Genomic DNA, 19,389 nt, shown 5'->3' with positions numbered 1-19,389 from the left:
GAGAAGTGAACTGGATGGTAGAATGGGCTATCTTGATATTACTACTGTTTTAAGGAAGAAGAGATGGACATATTTGAGACATGCCTTTGTCAAATTCTCATTAGGGTAGTCACTATTCTTGGGTATTTGCACCATATCTCCAAAGACGGAGCACACAGGGACAGTTGTATAGCCTTACCAGAACAAAAAATATTACTAACGCTTAATTTTACACTAGATTATTCAGTAAGTACTAAATTGTCAATTAACAATATTACTTATTGCTCTTACTTATATTAGTCCTTAATTTCGAATAATCCATTGGTGTGATTTTACCTTTGAAACTTTTGTAGTACTAGCTACTGATAACATAGCTGGTGGGTCTTATAAATCGATCATGTAGGCTCGTGTACCGCTTAATAGCTTTTCAGTGATTCAAATACTTATTTAAAGAAAAATTTAATTTATGGCTAAATTTTATTGAAATATAATTAATTTTTTTTTGGTATTGTAAATTAAAAACCGAAAATTAAATTTTCGGGAAAGAGAATTATAATCTTTAATGCTCTTCCTCCACTGTCTTGACTATTTATTTGATATGGTGAATCTTAATGAATAAATAATAAATGGGAGACCCATAATTCTGTACTAATTTAACACTCTAATTGACTATGAGGAGAAAACTAACGATAGCACTGTATCCAGAATACTTCGAACTTTAGAAGGACATACTGTGTAGTGAATTGGCATGATTGACTGAATTAGTTATGTCTCACCCTCAAATTTGACCCCTTCCCCTGATAATTTATTTCTTTAAAATTCCATCGGCACATTTTATGTAATTTGAAGAAAAGGTGGATGGACTCAAATAAGCCTATAAGTTAGACTATCGAATCAAAGATCGTATTTATAAATACAGCCATCTACACAAAGAGGATATTACCGAAACAATTACCCTTTTTAGCAAAAATAAAGTTTATGAACAACTTTAGTCACCATGAAGCTTTTCTTCGTGAAGAATTTTTTTTATGACGTCATGTGCTTGCGCCATAAAAGTCCTAAGCGGAATAGGTAGAAATGAAAACAGTATAAAATGGGGCCTAACAAAATGTACAGACTTATAAAGGAGAGAACAGGCAATCAGATTTTTGTTAATTCAAAGCTCTTTAAGCATGTCGCCAATAACCAGCATGACATAGAATAACTAGTGTCGTGAATAAAAACCATAACATTGATCAATGCTCAAATACTGATGGAGCTTTACCTGCAGTGTCACTACCAGGCTGTGGTAGTCGTTCAGTTGTTGAAGTCGGAATTTCATCTTGTTCAATCGAAATGGATACTAACATTGATGAAAGCAGTAGTGCCAGTGCAAAGCCTGCCTATCAAGAGACAAACAATAAATGTAAAAAAGACCAGGTGAAAGCGGCTAAAAGTGCCGGAAATTGTTTGAAAACTCTTAAGGAACGGAACAAGGAAGCCGCCCGTGCCTATAGAAAAAGAAGAAGAAACGAGGAGCAAGAACTTGAAATAAAGTTTGGGTTTTTGAAGAAAAAGAAAGTAGTGCTCGAAGAAGAGTTAAAATCCCTCAAAGAACTTTATTCAAAGAAATATGGTCATAAGAAAGTAGCCCAAGAAGGGTTGGGTTAAATAGTCAAAGTATGCATTTTATTAGAAAGCATTTGGTTTCAACTTTCAAAATTTTTGTTGTTTTGCTTTGAATAAAGCATTCTCCTTTAATACGCCTTCACTTAATTTTTGAAGATTGAATATATAGCTTAGGATAGCTACTTCAGGCCTGGACCTCATGTTAGGAACTTTTTTTCACTTTGTTTTTGAACTGAAAAGTTCATAAAATACATTGACGATTCCATTGCAGTTACCGTCATTACAAGACGTTACGTCATTACACATTGCAGTTACCGTCATTGAAAGTCCTTGAAGAAAGAATAGGAAGGGGGTGTTGGGGGCATATGAGCAAGGGTGTCTCTTTGGGTCATTGAATCATAAATAATAAAAAATGAAACAAACAAAATTTTTCATAAATTTAGCTAAAATTTAAATAATATATTAAATTAGATACAAAAAATGGGAGAAATGTCATCTCTATCTCTTAGTTTTCTTTAAAAAAAAAAAAAAAAAAATGAACAAAAGGTGTTTTGCTCAAATTTATTGTTTCTTTTCAAAATAAGATTAAATTTAGCTATTGACCTATGGACCTGTATGACGCAGTCTAAAGCCACTCTTTGGAATGGATTCCAAGGCTGAAAAAATTAATTTTCTATTGTCTCGCGCCCTAAATTTATTAAATTCCCATTCCCTAGATTTATAGATATGGAGGTGGTAGCTTTCAAAAGATCTATCACAAGTTTAATGATGAAAAGAGTGGTTGTGAAAACTTAAGATGGGGCTTATTCATTTAGAAATTGAAGTTCTAGTGCTATTTTAAGAGTCAAAAGGGATTGGAATTAAGTAAAATATATTTTTTGACGAAAACTGCATTTAACGAAGTCTTTTACGTATTATTATGACTTGATTAAAGGAAGAATACCTTGACATAAGCTTGATCATATAATACTAAAAGTGAAAGAACAACGAAAAATGGTGTAGCCTTTTTCAAAGGAATTTGAGATATTCATAGAGTTTCTTCCAAAATTGGAGTTCAGCAGCCATATATTTGGAGTACGCAACTGGCAATTAGTTCACTATCATAAGAAGAGGTTATTCTACGCTGGGAAATACATAATTTAAGAAGTAAAAAAGAAGACACAAAAATCATTTAGACAAATAATTGAAGAACATCTCAGTGGCACTAACAGAGTGGTGCAATTGATGATACAACTGAGCACACAAATGCACTTCAAAATGTATGCTAATCTGATGGAATGAATAAAAAGCAAAGATCTGACACATGCAAAAAGTCTTCCGATTGTTTATTTAGTCTGCTTTCTTTTAATTCCCCCCGTTGCCGCACACGCTGGTGATTCTAATAACGTCACTTTTAATTTGGTAAAGCTGCTTTTAGGACAGTAAATTTGATATGAAGCCATCTTCAAATTTTTTTTACATACACAAATTTAAGCTAAGAATGAGACTCTGGATAATTGATTTTTGATAATCTTAAGCTTAATGCGATGCAAACAAACAAGCTTTTGTTTAGGCATTCTTGACAAAATTAATTTCAAGGCGGGGCTTAATTTTGGGAGGGGAAATTACAAAAATGACTAAAAACCAAATTGTAAACAAGCCCTGTGGTGGTGCAATGGGTTTGATCTCAGCTTGGTACCCAGAGATCGAGAGATTGATGGGACCCAGAGATCGAACCCAACTGTCGCAACATACGGCTGGGCCGGTGATATGGTGAATCTTAATGAATAAATAATAAATGGGAGACCCATAATTCTGTACTAATTTAACACTCTAATTGACTATGAGGAGAAAACTAACGATAGCATTGTATCCAGAATACTTCGAACATTAGAAGGACAAAATGTGTAGTGAATTCGCAAGATTGACTGAATTAGTTACGTCTCACCCTCTAATTTGACCCCCCTCTGATAATTTATTTCTTTAAAATTCTATCGGCACATTTTATGTAATTTGAAGAAAAGGTGGATGGACTCAAATAAGCCCATAAGTTAGACTATCGAATCAAAGATCGTATTTATAAATACAGCCATGTACACAAAGAGGATATTACCGAAACAATTACCCTTGTAATCAAAAATAAAGTTTATGAACAACTTTAGTCACCATGAAGCTTTTCTTCGTGAAGAATTTTTTTATGACGTCATGTGATTGCGCAATAAAAGTCCTAAGCGGAATAGGTAGAAATGAAAACAGTATAAAATGACGTCATCGAATAAAGCTGTCTAGTAGGCGGGGCCTAACAAAATGTACAGACTTATAAAGGAGAGAACATGCAATCAGATTTAATTCGTTTTAACTGATCAATAGCTACTGATAAAATAAGTATGAATATAAACAACCAATATTATCCAGTCAGTGATATGGATTCAAATTATGAAAACTTTGGCCTTGACCAAGATTGGCTGCTGATGGGTGGAATGACAAGTTTTACAAACCAAGAAGACATACTGCAGGATATTTTGGGATTGGAGGAGGTACTCAATCAGTCTCGAGGTTTAAACGATCATATCGACATCCAACGACATAGCCAGACAAATGCAGGGACATCAGAATTAACTAGTGTCGTGAATAAAAACCATAACATTGATCAATGCTCGAATACTGGTGGAGCTTTACCTGCAGTGTTACTACCAGGCTGTGGTAGTCGTTCAGTTGTTGAAGTCGGAATTTCATCTTGTTCATCCGAAATGGATACTAACATTGATAAAAGCAGTAGTTCCAGTGCAAAGCCTGCCTATCAAGAGACAAACAATAAATGTAAAAAAGACCAGGTGAAAGCGGCAAAAAGTGCCGGAAATTGTTTGAAAACTCTTACGGAACGGAACAAGGAAGCCGCCCGTGCCTATAGAAAAAGAAGAAGAAACGAGGAGCAAGAACTTGAAATATAGTTTGGGTTTTTGAAGAAAAAGAAAGTAGTACTCGAAGAAGAGTTAAAATCCCTCAAAGAACTTTATTCAAAGAAAAGTTATCATAAGAAAGTAGCCCAAGAAGGGTTGGGTTAAATAGTCAAAGTGTACATTTTATTAGAAAGCATTTGGTTTCAACTTTCAAAATTTTGTTGTTTTGCTTTGAATAAAGCATTCTCCTTTAATACGCCTTCACTTAATTTTTGAAGATTGCTTAGGATAGATTGCTTAGGATAATATATAGCTTAGGATAGGTACTTCAGGCTTGGGCCTCATGTTAGGAACTTTTTTTCACTTTGTTTATGAACTGAAAAGTTCATAAAATACATTGATGATTCCATTGCAGTTACCGTCATTACGAGACTTTACGTCTTTACTCATTGCAGTTACCGTCATTGAAAGTCCTTGAAGAAAGAATAAGAAGGGGATGTTGGGGGTATATTAGCAAGGGTGTCTCTTTGGGTCCTTGAATCATACATAATCAAAAAATGAAAAATAAAAATTGTTCATAACTTTAGGTCACAGCTAAATAATGGAGGAAATTAGGTCCGAACAATGGGAGAAATGTCTCTATCTCTTGGTTTTCTTAAAAAAAAATATTAGCAAAAGGTGTTTTGCTTAAATTTATTGTTTCTTTTCAAAATAAGATTAAATTTAGCCATTGACCTATGGACCTCTATTACACAGTCTAAAGCCACTCTTTGGAATGGATTCCAAGGCTGAAAAAATTAATTCTCTTTTGTCTCACAACCTAAATTTATTAAATTCCCATTCCCTAAATTTATAGATATGGAGGTGGTAGCTTTCAAAAGATCTATCACAAGTTTAATGATGAAAAGAGTGGTTGTGAAAACTTAAGATGGGGCTTATTCATTTAGAAATTGAAGTTCAAGTGCTATTTTAAGGTCGAAAGGGATTGGAATTAAGTAAAATATATTTTTTGACGAAAACTGCATTTAACAAAGTCTTTTACGTATTATTATGACTTGATTAAAGGAAGAATACCTTGACATAAGCTTGATCATATAATACTAAAAGTGAAAGAACAACGACAAATAGTGTAGCTTTTTTCAAAGGAATTTTAGATATTCCTAGAGCTTCTTCCAAAATTGGAGTTCGGCAGCCATATATTTGGCGTACGTAACTGGCAACCAGTTCACTATCATAAGAAGAGGTTATTCTACGCTGGGAAATACAAAATTTAAGAAGTAGGAAAGAAGACACAAAAATCTTATAGACAAAAAATTGAAGAACATCTCAGTGGCACTAACAGAGTTGTGCAATTGATGATACAACTGAGCACACAAATGCACTTGAAAATGTATGCTAATCTGGTGGAATGAATAAAAAGCAAAGATCTGACACATGCAAAAAATCTTCCGATTGTTTATTTAGTCTGCTTTCTTTTAATTCCCCCCGTTGCCGCACACGCTGGTGATTCTAATAACGTCACTTTTAATTTAGCTACTTTTAGGACAGTAAATTTGATATGAAGCCATCTTCAAATTTTTGTTACATACACAAATTTAAGCTAAGAATGAGACTTTTGATAATTGATTTTTGATAATCTAAAGCTTAATGCGATGCAAACAAACAAGCTTTTGGTTAGGCATTCTTGACCAAATTAATTTCAAGGCGGAGCTTAATTTTGGTAGGGGATATTAAAAAAATGACTAAAAACCAAATTTTAAACAAGCCCTGTGGTGGTGCAATGGGTTTGATCTCAGCTTGGTACCCAGAGATCGAGAGATTGATGGGACCCAGAGATCGAACCCAACTGTCGCAACATACGGCTGGGCCGGTGCAGGAACTTTAGTAGCCAAGAAGCGTCGTTAATCTGATACGAATTATAAAGAATGTTATAATTGTTGGATTATTGTAAAAATACCGAGATTTGGATCTGGGAGGGGCGCAAGCCTAAAAGTTCTTGACACATATGTGCGTGTTCGTGGTGGTTTTGGTTGTGTCAGGTTATCATGAACACTCCGACGCATTGGAATTGAACGCTAAAATAACTTTGAAAAGAAAAGAAATTATTATACCTGAACAAAATTTCTGTTCGGTGCTACTTTGATATTAGTTCTGTGTAATGCTTCCAAAACTATTGGTAGATGTTACGACAAAATGAAAAAAATAACTAATTTCGGAAAATGGCAAAGATTTCCAGCAGACACAATCCAGAGGGGAGGGAGGCCGCCCCTTAGGTGTTTTTGACTTTTGTTACTGTTTCTACTGTTACTTATCTGTCGCGCAAATAAGTTGTTCAAATTCAAAACAGGTGTCACATGTAATAAAAAAAAATATAAGGATTCTATAATTATTATTACGTCAAGATAAAAATAAAAATGTGTATCTCACACTATCTTAAGTGAAAAATTTCCTTTTTAACGGATCAGGGGTTGATCTAGAGCAGAATATTGGGAGGGGGAGAGGAAGACCAATGCGAAAAGTGAGCCAATAAACAAAGTCTTAGGGGGGGGGGGAAATATACAAGGGCGCTAACAGTTGACCAAATTGATACATTTATTTTTAAAAAAGAGTGAAAAACAGAAAAAAAACAAGAAATGAGGACGCCAGAAAAAATCTTGTTAGGGGGGGGGGGGTCCTCCGCCTCCTCTGGATCAGCCAATTTAATGCATTCTCCCGCCATTTAATGTGTTATGATTAATTATATTCAGCGTTTTCATCCATCCTACGAAAGGCTAAACATTAGGAAGATTGGGCCACTGAGATTGAGTTTTTCAGTTTTGAATTGTCTTCCTGTCATTTTTTCCGTTTCGAAATTGTCCAGTTTCAATGCTCAAGTTCCTAATTTTGATCACAATTTTTTTTTTCAGAAACTAAATTTGTGGCTAATAATTTGCCGTAAAACGTCCAATAAAAATATGTCAATATGTCAGTCGTATGTCAATTTATGAGTTTTACTAACCTGTTTTTGTATAACCGCCGAAATTATCAAGTAAACATTTAGTGATTTCAGCGTTTGTTCTACACTGAGACATGCATAGATAATTTCAATTGTAAAGCGGTTCATGAACACATAAAGCCAATTAGCGTTTTATATTGAAAATACAAAAAAAAAATAATCAAAAGATAAAAAATAAATATCGAAGGTGTCTTTTATAATGAATATAAGAAAATGATACATCTTTCAAGTTTCAATGCTCATTAACTAGGTAAGAAATAATCCCATGCAAACAACTGGTCAAAAATTAACTCCTAGTGATAGTTCAAATCAGTCACAATTAAAATCAGTCACAAAAATGTCATTATTCTCCTTACTTTTTTATTTAAGAGTCAATTTTAACATATTTTATTCCTTTAATTTGTAGACCAGGAAATATTACTGAAATTAGAAAGAGGGAATGTTGCTTTTTACACCGTCTTGTTTTGTTGACAGACGAATGGATTCGCCTTGAAAGGTCCAGTAAAAATATGTCCATTTATCAGTTTTGCTAAACGGTCTTTGTATAACCACTGAAATGGCTTAGCAAAAAAATTTGTAGCAAAAAATTAGACATTTAAAAAAAATAGCAAAAAAGAGACATATATAGACAAAATTCACTTCCAAAGCTACTTTCAGCGTTTCATGCTGAAAATACGAAAAAAAATGTAATACTGTAATTCAAATCAAAAGATCGAAAATAAATATCAAAGGTGGCTTTTAAACTGAACATAAGAAACTGATACATCTTTCAAGTTTTCAGTACTTATTAACTAGGTAAGAAATAATCCTATGCAAATCACTTCCCAAAAAATTAACCCCCCAGTGACGCCATCTGTTACTTTAGATAAGGATTAAACTCATGCATCGAACGCGTCACAAAAGTATCACTCTTCATTTTCGTGTCTAATTTATTTTGTTTATGAATTAATTTTAACGTTGTTATTAATTTTATTTATAGACCAGGAAATACTACTGGAATTGGAAAGAGAGGGAATGTTGGTTTTTACACCGTCTCGTTTTGTTGACGGACGAAGAATCGTTTGCTACGATGATCGATATATTTTAAAAACGGCCGCTGAAGATGATGGTATTGTTGTTTCGAACGACAACTATCGAGATTTGGCACAGGAATCCCCTGAATTTAAGAAGGTTGTTGAAGAGCGAATACTCATGTATACATTTGTGAGTGACAGGTAACTAAATCTGATTTGTATTCTTTTTAGATCATTGAACTCTCATGGCCTCAAGAAAAGAAATGATCCCATCAGAAGAGGTCAAGGATCAATAACTTCTTCTCAGATTTGTAAAAAGCGCTTAAGTCGGCTTAAAACCGGATTGCAAGATGTCCCCGTGACCTCTAGTTGAATGGAGACTTCTTGCAAGCTTAGGCCCTTCTTGGTCACTAAATTAAATAAAAAAAACAAGTTTTTTTAACTGAAAGTAAGGAACGACGTTAAAACTTAAAACGAACAGAAATTATTCCGTATATGAAGGGGGCTGTCCCCTCCTCAACGCCTCGCTCTTTACGCTAAAGTTTTTTTATTGTTTAAAAAAATAGAGTTGTGAGAAAGTCAAACTTTAGCGTAAAGAGCGAGGCGTTGAGGAGGGACAGCCCCTTCATATACGGAATAATTTCTGTTCGTTTTAAGTTTTAACGTCGTTCCTTACTTTCAGTTAAAAAAACTTGTTTTTTTTATTTAATTTTTGAACGTTTTTGAATTAATGCAGGTTTTGATTTTGGCTCACCGTACATGAATAATTAAAACAAAATTTGCATATTATATTTGGTTAAATGGCTTTCTCGAAACTTGTTTAATTTTATTTACGAACGTTTTTATTAGTAATAAATATACGTAACTTAGAATTAACTTACGTAACGAACTTCTATATTCATAAATTTTTAACACGTATATTAGGGGGTTCGCCCCTAGTCAATACCCTGCTCTTTAAACTATAGTTCGAATTTTTTTTCCAGTTCTTTAAAAATGACCTCTTAATCACAATCAGTTGATCAGTTGAAAAACTTGTTTTTTTTTATTTAATTCCTGATCTTTTTCTTTAATAATGCTGGGAAATCCGGCGCCCCCTTCATAGCAATGTCCCTTCCCCCATGAAAACTTCCTTCATGGAAAGATCCTTCCATATAGCCCCCGACCCTCTCCTTCCCCCACCTACCAGAAAAAATCTCCTCTGAAAAAGTCTGTATACTTCCTAATAACCAATACTATATGTTAACATTGAGTAAAGTTCATAACTTTCAGCCCTCCCCCTGGAGACTTTGGGGGATCAAGTCATCCTAAAAGACATTTCTATCATATTTTCAACCATGCTGAACAAAATGGCTATCTCAAAATTTTGATCGGGTGACTTTGGGAAAAAAATGAGCGTGGGAGGGGGCCTAGTTGCCCTCCATTTTTTTTTGTCACTTAAAAAGGGCACTAGAACTTTTAATGTCAGTTCCGAAGAGTTCTTTTACGATAGTCTAGGACCACTGGGTCGATACGAACACCCTGGGGAAAAAAACAAAAACAACAACAAATAAACATGCATTCATGAACTTTCTTCTGGCAAAAAATGGAAAATTCCACATTTTTGTTGATAGGAGCTTGAAACCTCTACATTAGGGTTCTCGGATACTCTGAATATGACGGTGTGATTTTCATTAAGGTTCTATAACTTTTAGGGGTCTGTCCCCCTTTTTTCGAAAATCAGCCAAATTTTCTCAGGCACGTAACTTTTGATGGGTAAGATTAAACTTAATGAAACTTATATATTTGAAATCAGAATTAAAATCTGATTCTTTTGATGTATCTATTGGTACCAAATTCCCGTTTTTTAGAGTTTCGGTTACCATTGAGCCGGGTCGCTCCTTACTTACAGTTCGTTACCACGAACTGTTTGATATAGTTTACCACAATTGGCGATACACTCCTATCAACTAGTGTTGACGCCCTTGATATAAAATCTCAAGCCTATTACCATCGACTCAATATATATTCAGGCCTGCAAATATTTTATAACAAATTGGAAGGCAACTCTCTGTAAATAACCTAGCTTGGATGAAGTTGCCCAGTCGCCAAAAACATCAAAATAAGCAAAATGCATTAGAACTATCCATTAATCAAAGTTCCGGGAATATGGTGTTGTTTACTAGGCTATGTTTTCGTCGAGGTTTCGCACCTCCTTGAGGTCATCCTCGTGTGGTTTTGACAGTCACGCTTCTGGTTAGAAAAATTCGTAAAAGATCCACCCTAATGCCACTATGAGGCTCCAAAAGCAGGTAGATGACGTGTTGCATAGATAGATTGGTAAATATAGTAGTTGCAAGCGGGGAATATATGTTGATAATTTCTTCCACCCTCCATGAACCCTCCAAGAATATGTCAACATTTTTAAAACCCTAGGTATTTTTGTATATTTGTTTTTCATTTTGAACTTTTTAATATCTGCCGCTCTCCTCAAAAAGTATTCGAACTGTACTTATTTTAATCGAAAGTCTTGGCTTTATCAGTGCCACAAAGGTCACTTATCAGAGAATTGCTTCACATGAGCCAAAAAGAAAAAATTACGGAAGAAATGTTTGTAATTCTCACACCCTCTCACTACTCAAGAGTAACTAGTAACCCTCTGTTTCAGGGAATATAAATCAATGAGTTTTTATCCTCTTTGGTGCTAAGTCCATATCTTGTGATTTTAAAATGCCCCTGCCGCACTATGCTGAAATTCAACATTCCTTTAGTACAATCATTAGTGAATTTCTAATTTGTCGATTAGCTGTGGTTTTTTCAGCAGTTGCTGAAAGGCAGATAATATCCCTAGGTTATTTCCTAATTATAGTCATAGCCAAATCCGCTTTGTTTTGTCTTGTTCATTGCTCTCAGGTTTTGGTGGAAAGTTCTTACCGCAGAAAGCTGGTTTAGAAATTTTTTTTTGCTTCGAGCTTTTTTGACGTTTAAAATCAGTTTCCATAGTTCAAATCAGTCACAATTAAAATTAGTCACAAAAATCACATTATTCTTCTTTTTGTCTACTTTTTTCTTCAGTTTCAACCCGGATTTGTGTGCATTTACTAGTTTGTTCTTAAGGGGGATACATCTAATCTTCTTTTGTATGTATTTGGATGATTTGATTAATATGCGTGTATTTTGCAAGCTTCACCCATCACATAGATACCATATTTTGATATATATATATATATATATATATATATATATATATATATATATATATATATATATATATATATATATATATATATATATATATATCGACTCCTAAGTGACTTTCAATCTATCGGGCTTTCTATCAACATTGATAAGTGTGAATTTTTGTCCTTTAATGCACCGCAAAGGGATTCTGTCACTCTCGGAAATTATGTTGTCCTTACGGTATCAGAGCTGAGATATCTTGGTATTATTGTTGCAGAAACAATTATTAAAACTAGACAAGCAATTGTTAAGCAAACGACTACCGCCAATAAATGTGCTTATGTGTCTGTAGTGCCGAATCACTACTCCAGGAAATCTCTCGCCTTGATTTATTGTTCAGTGGGCTTAGCAGACATAACCTCGCCGGTGCATCCCACATGCTGTAAATGAGAGACACTGAAAACGTCAAAAAATGCTAATGTAAAAATGCAAAATTTTTATTGTACATACCCAAGCTTTATAGGAATTTTCACCTTGAAAAAAATGGTCTTAGAGAGCCAACCAAACATTGGTCCAGCATTCGAAATAATTCAGTGCTAAAAGTTAAATTAGATAGACGGCGTTTCTCACCTGCATTTATTTGAGTGTCGTAAATTACAATGAATGTCGTATCTTTATCATTTTGGAAGCTGGTTTCTTTTTCTTTTCATTTTTCTTTTTGTAGTGCTCCACTATAGTCTATTTTTGTAGATGGTGGGCGAATAAATGTTATTATTATTATTATATATATATATATATATATATATATCAACGTATAAATTCTATGATGATAGGGGAAAAATGGACAAAATAAATATAAAGTAAATCTCTGTTGCAGGTTTATGCCCCCTGATGATCCACTAGGAAGAAGTGGACCGACACTGGATGACTTTCTGCGGAAAATACCACCCCACTTGGCTAGTTCTACGGCTCCTCCTTGTCCTTACGGCAAAAAATGTACATATGGAAATAAATGCAAGTTTCAGCATCCCGAAAGAGGTAATCTACCTCAGAAATCTGTCACTGAAAGGCTACAAGAGCAAGCCTCCCAAAGGAAGCTACTTAAAGGGCAGGATAAAAATGGTAAGAATTTCTATGTTGCTTTGTGTACAATTAGATGTTAGGGTCTTTATGGGTACGTATTACCTTACAAAACTTAGGAGAGAAGTTTGTTTTTAAAGATTCTTAATTAAGAATAGTTCATGTTTCCTAAGCTTTGTTTTTAAGCATCATTTCTTTGGTCTATATTTTATTTTTTCAGATTTTTCTTTTTTTTTAAGATCGTCAGTGTCTAGTTGCACGTAGAGGGTGGCAAAGTCCTCTAAATATGTTGTATATGTTGTATATGTTATGTTGCAGATACATATTCTGGTTTTGTCCCATTTTGGAAAAAAAGACAATACACCAATCATATTTTAGGCTGAAAACTTTAGTTTAATTAGTTCATAATTACTAGACGAGTGTGCCCTATTGAGAGGAATGGATCGCATTTCGTTCCTTCGTGAAGTAAAAATAAAAGCCCAAAACTTATTTTTGTACTATATTTATCCAAAATTTATTTCTGACTAATGTTTATCCCAATGTTTTTATTTCCAACCGTTCCTTTTTCTGGCACTTCTCTGCAGTGTTTTCAGTTGCATCGGAGTAAACAACTAAGGTTTTATAGGACAAGTATTGATTTTGAATTAGTAGTGGCAATATTGTATTAAAAGAAAAAACAACAGAGACAAAATTAATCGGTAGCACACCAAAAGCGTCATTTGCGCGGGTGTGCTACTACCAAAAAGAAAAAAAATCAATAAATATATTTCTATACGAAGTTGGAGGGTGAATTTGTGTATCGAAAAAACACTTAGATAAATATTTCATTCACAATAAAACTACATAATATCATTATCCCGGAGCAAACAAATTTGTACTTTTATTATCTTTTTTAATGGTCAAGTTAGGCCAAATAAGGCTTTTTAAGGTTAGATAAGGTCTTGTAACATCAGGTTTTATTGTAAGTTTTAGTATTTCTGATAACAGGATTAACAAATTAAATATTAAAAAATATTAAATACATTAAATTCTTGTTTAATTTTTAATATTTAAATACGTATTTAATAATTGGAAGGTTTGAACTATACTGCTATAACCCTCAAAAAGTGATCGCTGTAAGTGTATCATGTTTAATTTTTCATATTTGTTTTTAAGTATTTCTTATTAACCCTTCTGTTAACCCTTGGAACAATTTTTCTAACGTTGTTAAAGAATATAATTTAGAAATCGAATATGTGTTAGAGAATTTAAAGCGAAGTATTTGTGCTACCTAACAATTCTGTTTCCGCTGTCCAAATAGATACCTGCTAGCTAACATTGTTAGCAAACAATTGGACGGCAGAAAACCCCTTAAGCCTAAGAAGATATTCAAAAAGGAAGTTTAAATACACTGCAAGAATTCAGCGCCATTTTCGGAAATACAGTCGGAGTGATAAGAAAAAAAAGAATAACAGATCTTACTTCTGCTAAAAGTTCGTATGTGTTTCAGGGGCGTAGTTTTCTATGGGACAGGAGGGGCAACTGCCTCTCCCAAACCTCAGCTTGCCCCAGCCCACTCCCAGACCCCAGTTTGCAACCCCCCCCCCCAGCTGGAATTTATTTTCTCCAAAAATCTTGTCAAAACTATAATAGGCCTGGATAATTCAAGTATCCACAGAAACGGGTCAGTTTTCTTTAGTACGTCTTTACCTTTTTTGTTACTGTATGGTCTATTTTTCAGTTTTCTCTGTCATTTTACTTGATTTGGGAAATTTGGCGTCAGCTTTGTCCCCCCCCCCCCCCAGGATTTTGACGAAATTACGGTGTTTTTTAAAGGGCGTTACTTCTGTTGCGCCCTTTAAGTAATTTGATATGATTTAGTAAAGTGAACCGCGGATAAATGAATATAGTCCCTCCATAGTGTAGTTGATTCTTTTTTTTTCTAAAATTGTATTTCATCATAAAGCTGCAGTAGCCTACTGGCTCTTGAGGACTTATGGGCTCTAATTTTATTTTGAATTTATCGACTAGGTTTGGAGCCCTAAATTTTTTAAATTGATTTTTTATTCGTAATCATTAAGTATGTACCCCCCCCCCCCCGCCGTAAAAATACTAATATGGTTGCTTAAGAGTATTTATAACTATGAAATGTGTTCATTTGTCTAATTAATGTTAATCAATTGGAAAGGATTTTAAATTTAAAATCATTTTGATTTTATTTCTAGCAAAGGCCGTGAGTCTCCCAGCTCAACCTAGTTCATGCGACGGACTTCTGCCAGCTAAGCGGAATCTTGCTCGAACTAATTCTGTTGCCACAGGTGTTACACACGAACCCATGCAACTGAACAGAAGTCCTTCTAAAGCAACATCTCTGCCAATACCTGTTGATCAAATGCAACAAATGTTGCAACAACCACCTCCTAATCATCCATGGCATGGACTTTCTCAAGATCAGCATGAGAATCTTCATCGACCTGTTCAACGGCAACTCTCTTTGAATCCAGCAGGTGATGCAAGACTGACTCACTACTACCCTTATGGTGTGAACAGGCTAAGTATAGCTCCAGAAAGGCCATTACCTGGCTATTATTACCCAGTCGAAATACAACATACGCAGATTACCAGAAATGCGTCTGCACCAGGAGCTTTTATGCCCCGAGAAAGGCCTGTCCTGTATACACCCCAGTTTTCAAGGTTGTCTAGTACCTCCGATACCCAATTGAACTTACTGCCAGATAGTTTTCGCTGCAGTACTGCTGAATTAGACCAAAATGTTTCGCCATCAACTCCAAAACTACTTCCTTGGTATCCGCATTCCAGGCCTTTGTATCCTGAGTATCCTCCTGATTCCCCTGGACTGAGCTATCAGCAGGTGAGAGATGAAATGTACTTCCATTTTTCTGCTCTTTTCCCGGAAAGTAAAGTACAGGAAGCCATGGCTCTACTTCCAAAGGAAACTGACCCGCAGAAAATATCCTCGGTTATCATGGAACTAATTAAGAATAACCCATAAAAATTTTGTTTTGAAGGTATATTTCTTTTTCGTATAATGTGTACGACTTACTGCATTGGCATAGCGCGTGCAGCTTATTTTGTTCGGTTGGCATGGCTAACTCTATTTCTTAGCAAAATTTACTCAAGTTTATTTCATTCAGTGGCCGTGGCTTAAGCCAACGATGGGCCATATTTATTCCATGATATATAGCTGTATCAGCACGGAATAGGAGATGATTTTAAAAAGTGCATAATTAAATGTAATTAGAATATGGAGTCTTGTGATGGCGTAGTGGGCTTAACTTAGCTTGGTCAAACGGGAAAACCCAGAAACGAACCCGGCTGTAACAACACACTGCAGGACCCATCCAGGGAACTTAGCAGTCAAGAATCCTTGTTAATTTGATTACTTATTTATTTGAATATGATATATATGCAAGGCCGTATCTAGGAGGGGGGGGGGCTACCGGGTGTGACTCCCCACCCAAAATAAATAGATTTGGCTGACACGTAAAAAAGTAACAAAAATGCATATATATATAAATCTTTGATACGGTTTGTAAATACTTTTTTGGTACTGGTGCATTATGTGGGCACTGCTAAAGAAATCCAGTTTGGTTAATGCTAATGAAATAAAATAAAATAGGATGAATATATAATAGTTTAGAAACAAATTTGGGCTATATATTTGCACATTAGGGGGGGGGGGAAAGGGGTAAATCATAGCATATATTAAATACGCGTACTTTTGCATTATGCGGGCACTGCTATATATTGTACAAGGAAACCAGTCACGAAACCCGTCAAACAGGGTATTTGCAAGAAACCGCTATAGATAAATGATTGCAAAGCCGTGGTTTCTCAACGAGTTACAATATTTAAAGGATTGTTTTTTGGAGTTTAGGGGGGGGGGAAGGTACCTAAGTTAGGTTAGGCTACGTATTTAATATATAGTATGCTTTACGTATTTAATGTGCAAATATATAGTCCAAATTTGTTTATAAACTAATATACATTCATCCTATTTTATTTTCTTCATTTCATTATTAGCATTAACCAAACTTGACTTCTTTAGCAGTGCCCGCATAATACACCGGTACCGATTTTGTTTAAGCCCTCCCATGTCCATTACTTGTTTTTACTTCCCATGTCAAAATTTGGGTCTTACTTGAGCTTGTACTTTGTTTAACAGTGTTCGAATAAAACATCTTGTTTTCAAATAATTAATTGGGAATCTTCTCTCCCCCTATTGGATATTGTTTTTTTATTTTGTAATTTTGATTAAATTCCAGATTTCACACATCACCGTGGCATTCAAAAATCTGTTTAATTATTTCTTTTGCAAAATCCCTATTGTGTGTCCATATAGTGAAGATACGTCTGGTGGACTGGTGAACTTTTTTACTGGGCTTCGTAAGTCCAAAGCTATTGGCCAGGGACAACCTTGTATCTAAATACTAAATTTGCTTTTATAATTTTCTGTTCACCCAGACATTTTGAAAAAAATGCAGATATGAGGTTTTTGCTGTCCGTCATAGATCTAGTGTTAGGAAAATTTGACAATAGTTTATTTTCATTGTTGAGTAATCTCTTTCTTGTTGCTTTTGTCTTTTTTTATATTTATCTTTTATTTGCTGTATCTTTCATTTTATTTTAATCTTTCTTTTTTATTTTTAATCTTTCTTAAATTTCTTAATCTTTTTCTCTTCCTCAATTTTTTCCCCTGCTTGAAAAGTTATACATATTTATGCAAAGCTTGAAATAAATTTCAGCGCATGCTTGCGAATGTGTGCGAATAGTTGGTTCCCAGTGAAGACTTTCAAGTCCTATTTCTCCTCCCCCTTTTTTTTATGTTTTTGATATAGAATTTTAGCTGTATGTATATAATTTTTTGCCTCTTTGCCTCTAAGTAAAGGTACATACATGTTGTGCTCAGGGCGTGGGGTTGAGGTTCGACCTTGCGTCGCTGTTTGTCTTCACTTCTTAGAAATTTGTCTACTGCACTACTGCACAATGCTACTGCACTGAATTTGACAGATCACTGCTATATTACATTATTATAGATAAAAAAAATGTATTTATAAATGTTTTTATTTGCCACAAATGCCTTCTCATTTTAGGTAACTCGATATTAACTAATTTAGAATATTTACAGATGATTTTAGGGTAAAAACACGACCTAATGAACCAACGGTATATTATTAATCCAATTAATTGAGTCCAATTAACGGTATATTTTAATAGATAAAGATTATCTATAGTCATTTTTGATACTTCACCATGAAGTGTTAAAGAATGTTTCTCATTAGTTGTATTGAATGTATCTCAATTTGAAGGCATCTTAATTTCATATGCTGTAAAGACTCTTCAGCTATTTTGCTATTTTACTTTGAACTGCTTTGCCTGCTTTGTTACTCACTTCTATTTTACCATAGCTATTATCAGAAATAGGTATTATTCCTTCGGGAAGGACTTTGGAACTGATTAAGTCTGGGTTATCCATATGTTTAAAATTATTATCATACTTTGTTTGTTATTTTTCAAATTTAAAGGAAATAATACTTAAGAAATTAAATTATTATGAATATGGCCTTAAGCTCTAGGAAGTGAAAATAATAAGTGAAAGTGAAGATTTGAAGTCGACCTAGTCCTTTTTCCTTTTAGGTAGAACTGCTTGTTTGTTCTTTGTATTTTTTTTGTAGATTGTCTTATTTTATACATTACGTTACTATGTTACTATATATATATATATATATATATATATATATATATATATATATATATATATATATATATATATATATATATATATATATATATATATATATATATATATATATATATATATATATATATATATATATAATTTGTTGTGTTTTCATTGCGACTTCTTTATTTGGTTTTCTTGCTATATATTTGTTTTGAACAGTTTTTTTTTTCAACATCTTGTTATTGTATTATGAAGTGCGTTAAAAATTGACTCCAATAATGTCTTATAAATTGGGAACGTTTTTCACGTTTTTAAAATTTTGAATTAACTCTGAAGTTTTAGTGTTTTTAAAAACAAATTAAATGAGAATGAGGGATACAGTTTTGAAATATAACGCCTAGTTTCGGAGTTTTGAACATCAGTTTGCAATCTTGGATTTATTATTCCACTCTACATAGATGTTGCTACTCACTTCAATGATAGAGCAGCTAGATATTTAAATACTGAAAGATATCGAAAAGGAAATCCAAATACCCTGCCTTTTAATATTTGTACATCAAGTTGCACATAGTTGTGGAATAACAAGCAATTTCTGGAGAGACCAATAAACGCCTTTTTGATACCTTATTTGTTTTTTGTGAGAAATATTAAGTCAGTAAAAATACTGAAGTTTTGGCTGACAATATTTTTTGTGACTAAGCCCTGTTTATCTGTAGTTTCATTTTACCTATTTCCTATCTATGTACTTTGAAGTACTCTTGTTACTTCTATTTACTCTCTGTCTTGTTGTGAATGTATAGTTTTCTAAATTAAGGCCATGTTTGTCGTTTTAATCTTTGACGGGTCAATTCATAAATAATTCATAAACCAAGAGTAGATTTGATTGATAATACATATTGACAGGATGTGTAGAGGCCGAGTTCCTAGAGTCGCCCTATTAAGTACTTGAGGCGTGAGAAGGCGTGATAAAAGTAAGTTAGGCTGGGCTGAGGTTAA

The 19,389-nt window shown here is 34.0% G+C and overlaps 1 protein-coding gene across 3 annotated transcripts in view; it reads left to right on the top strand.

Moving 5' to 3' along the window:
* The window catches only part of LOC148955059 (endoribonuclease rege-1-like), a 63,415-nt gene extending 47,214 nt beyond the window's left edge, over positions 1-16,201 (top strand). For all 3 annotated transcript variants that reach the window (XM_089108035.1, XM_089108037.1, XM_089108036.1), the window contains exons 4-6: positions 8,441-8,675; positions 12,508-12,752; positions 14,915-16,201. In XM_089108035.1, coding sequence (XP_088964161.1) covers positions 8,441-8,675; positions 12,508-12,752; positions 14,915-15,702 — 1,268 coding nt within the window. In that variant the 3' untranslated portion in view covers positions 15,703-16,201. The remainder of the gene's footprint in view (positions 1-8,440; positions 8,676-12,507; positions 12,753-14,914) is intronic.
* Positions 16,202-19,389: the final 3,188 nt, after the last annotated feature.

Source organism: Artemia sp. Qi Xiang Cuo, chromosome 2 (genome assembly GCF_049724085.1).
Source record: "Artemia sp. Qi Xiang Cuo chromosome 2, ASM4972408v1, whole genome shotgun sequence".
Lineage (NCBI taxonomy): Eukaryota > Metazoa > Arthropoda > Branchiopoda > Anostraca > Artemiidae > Artemia > Artemia sp. Qi Xiang Cuo.
This window is presented reverse-complemented; position numbering and strand designations above follow the sequence as displayed.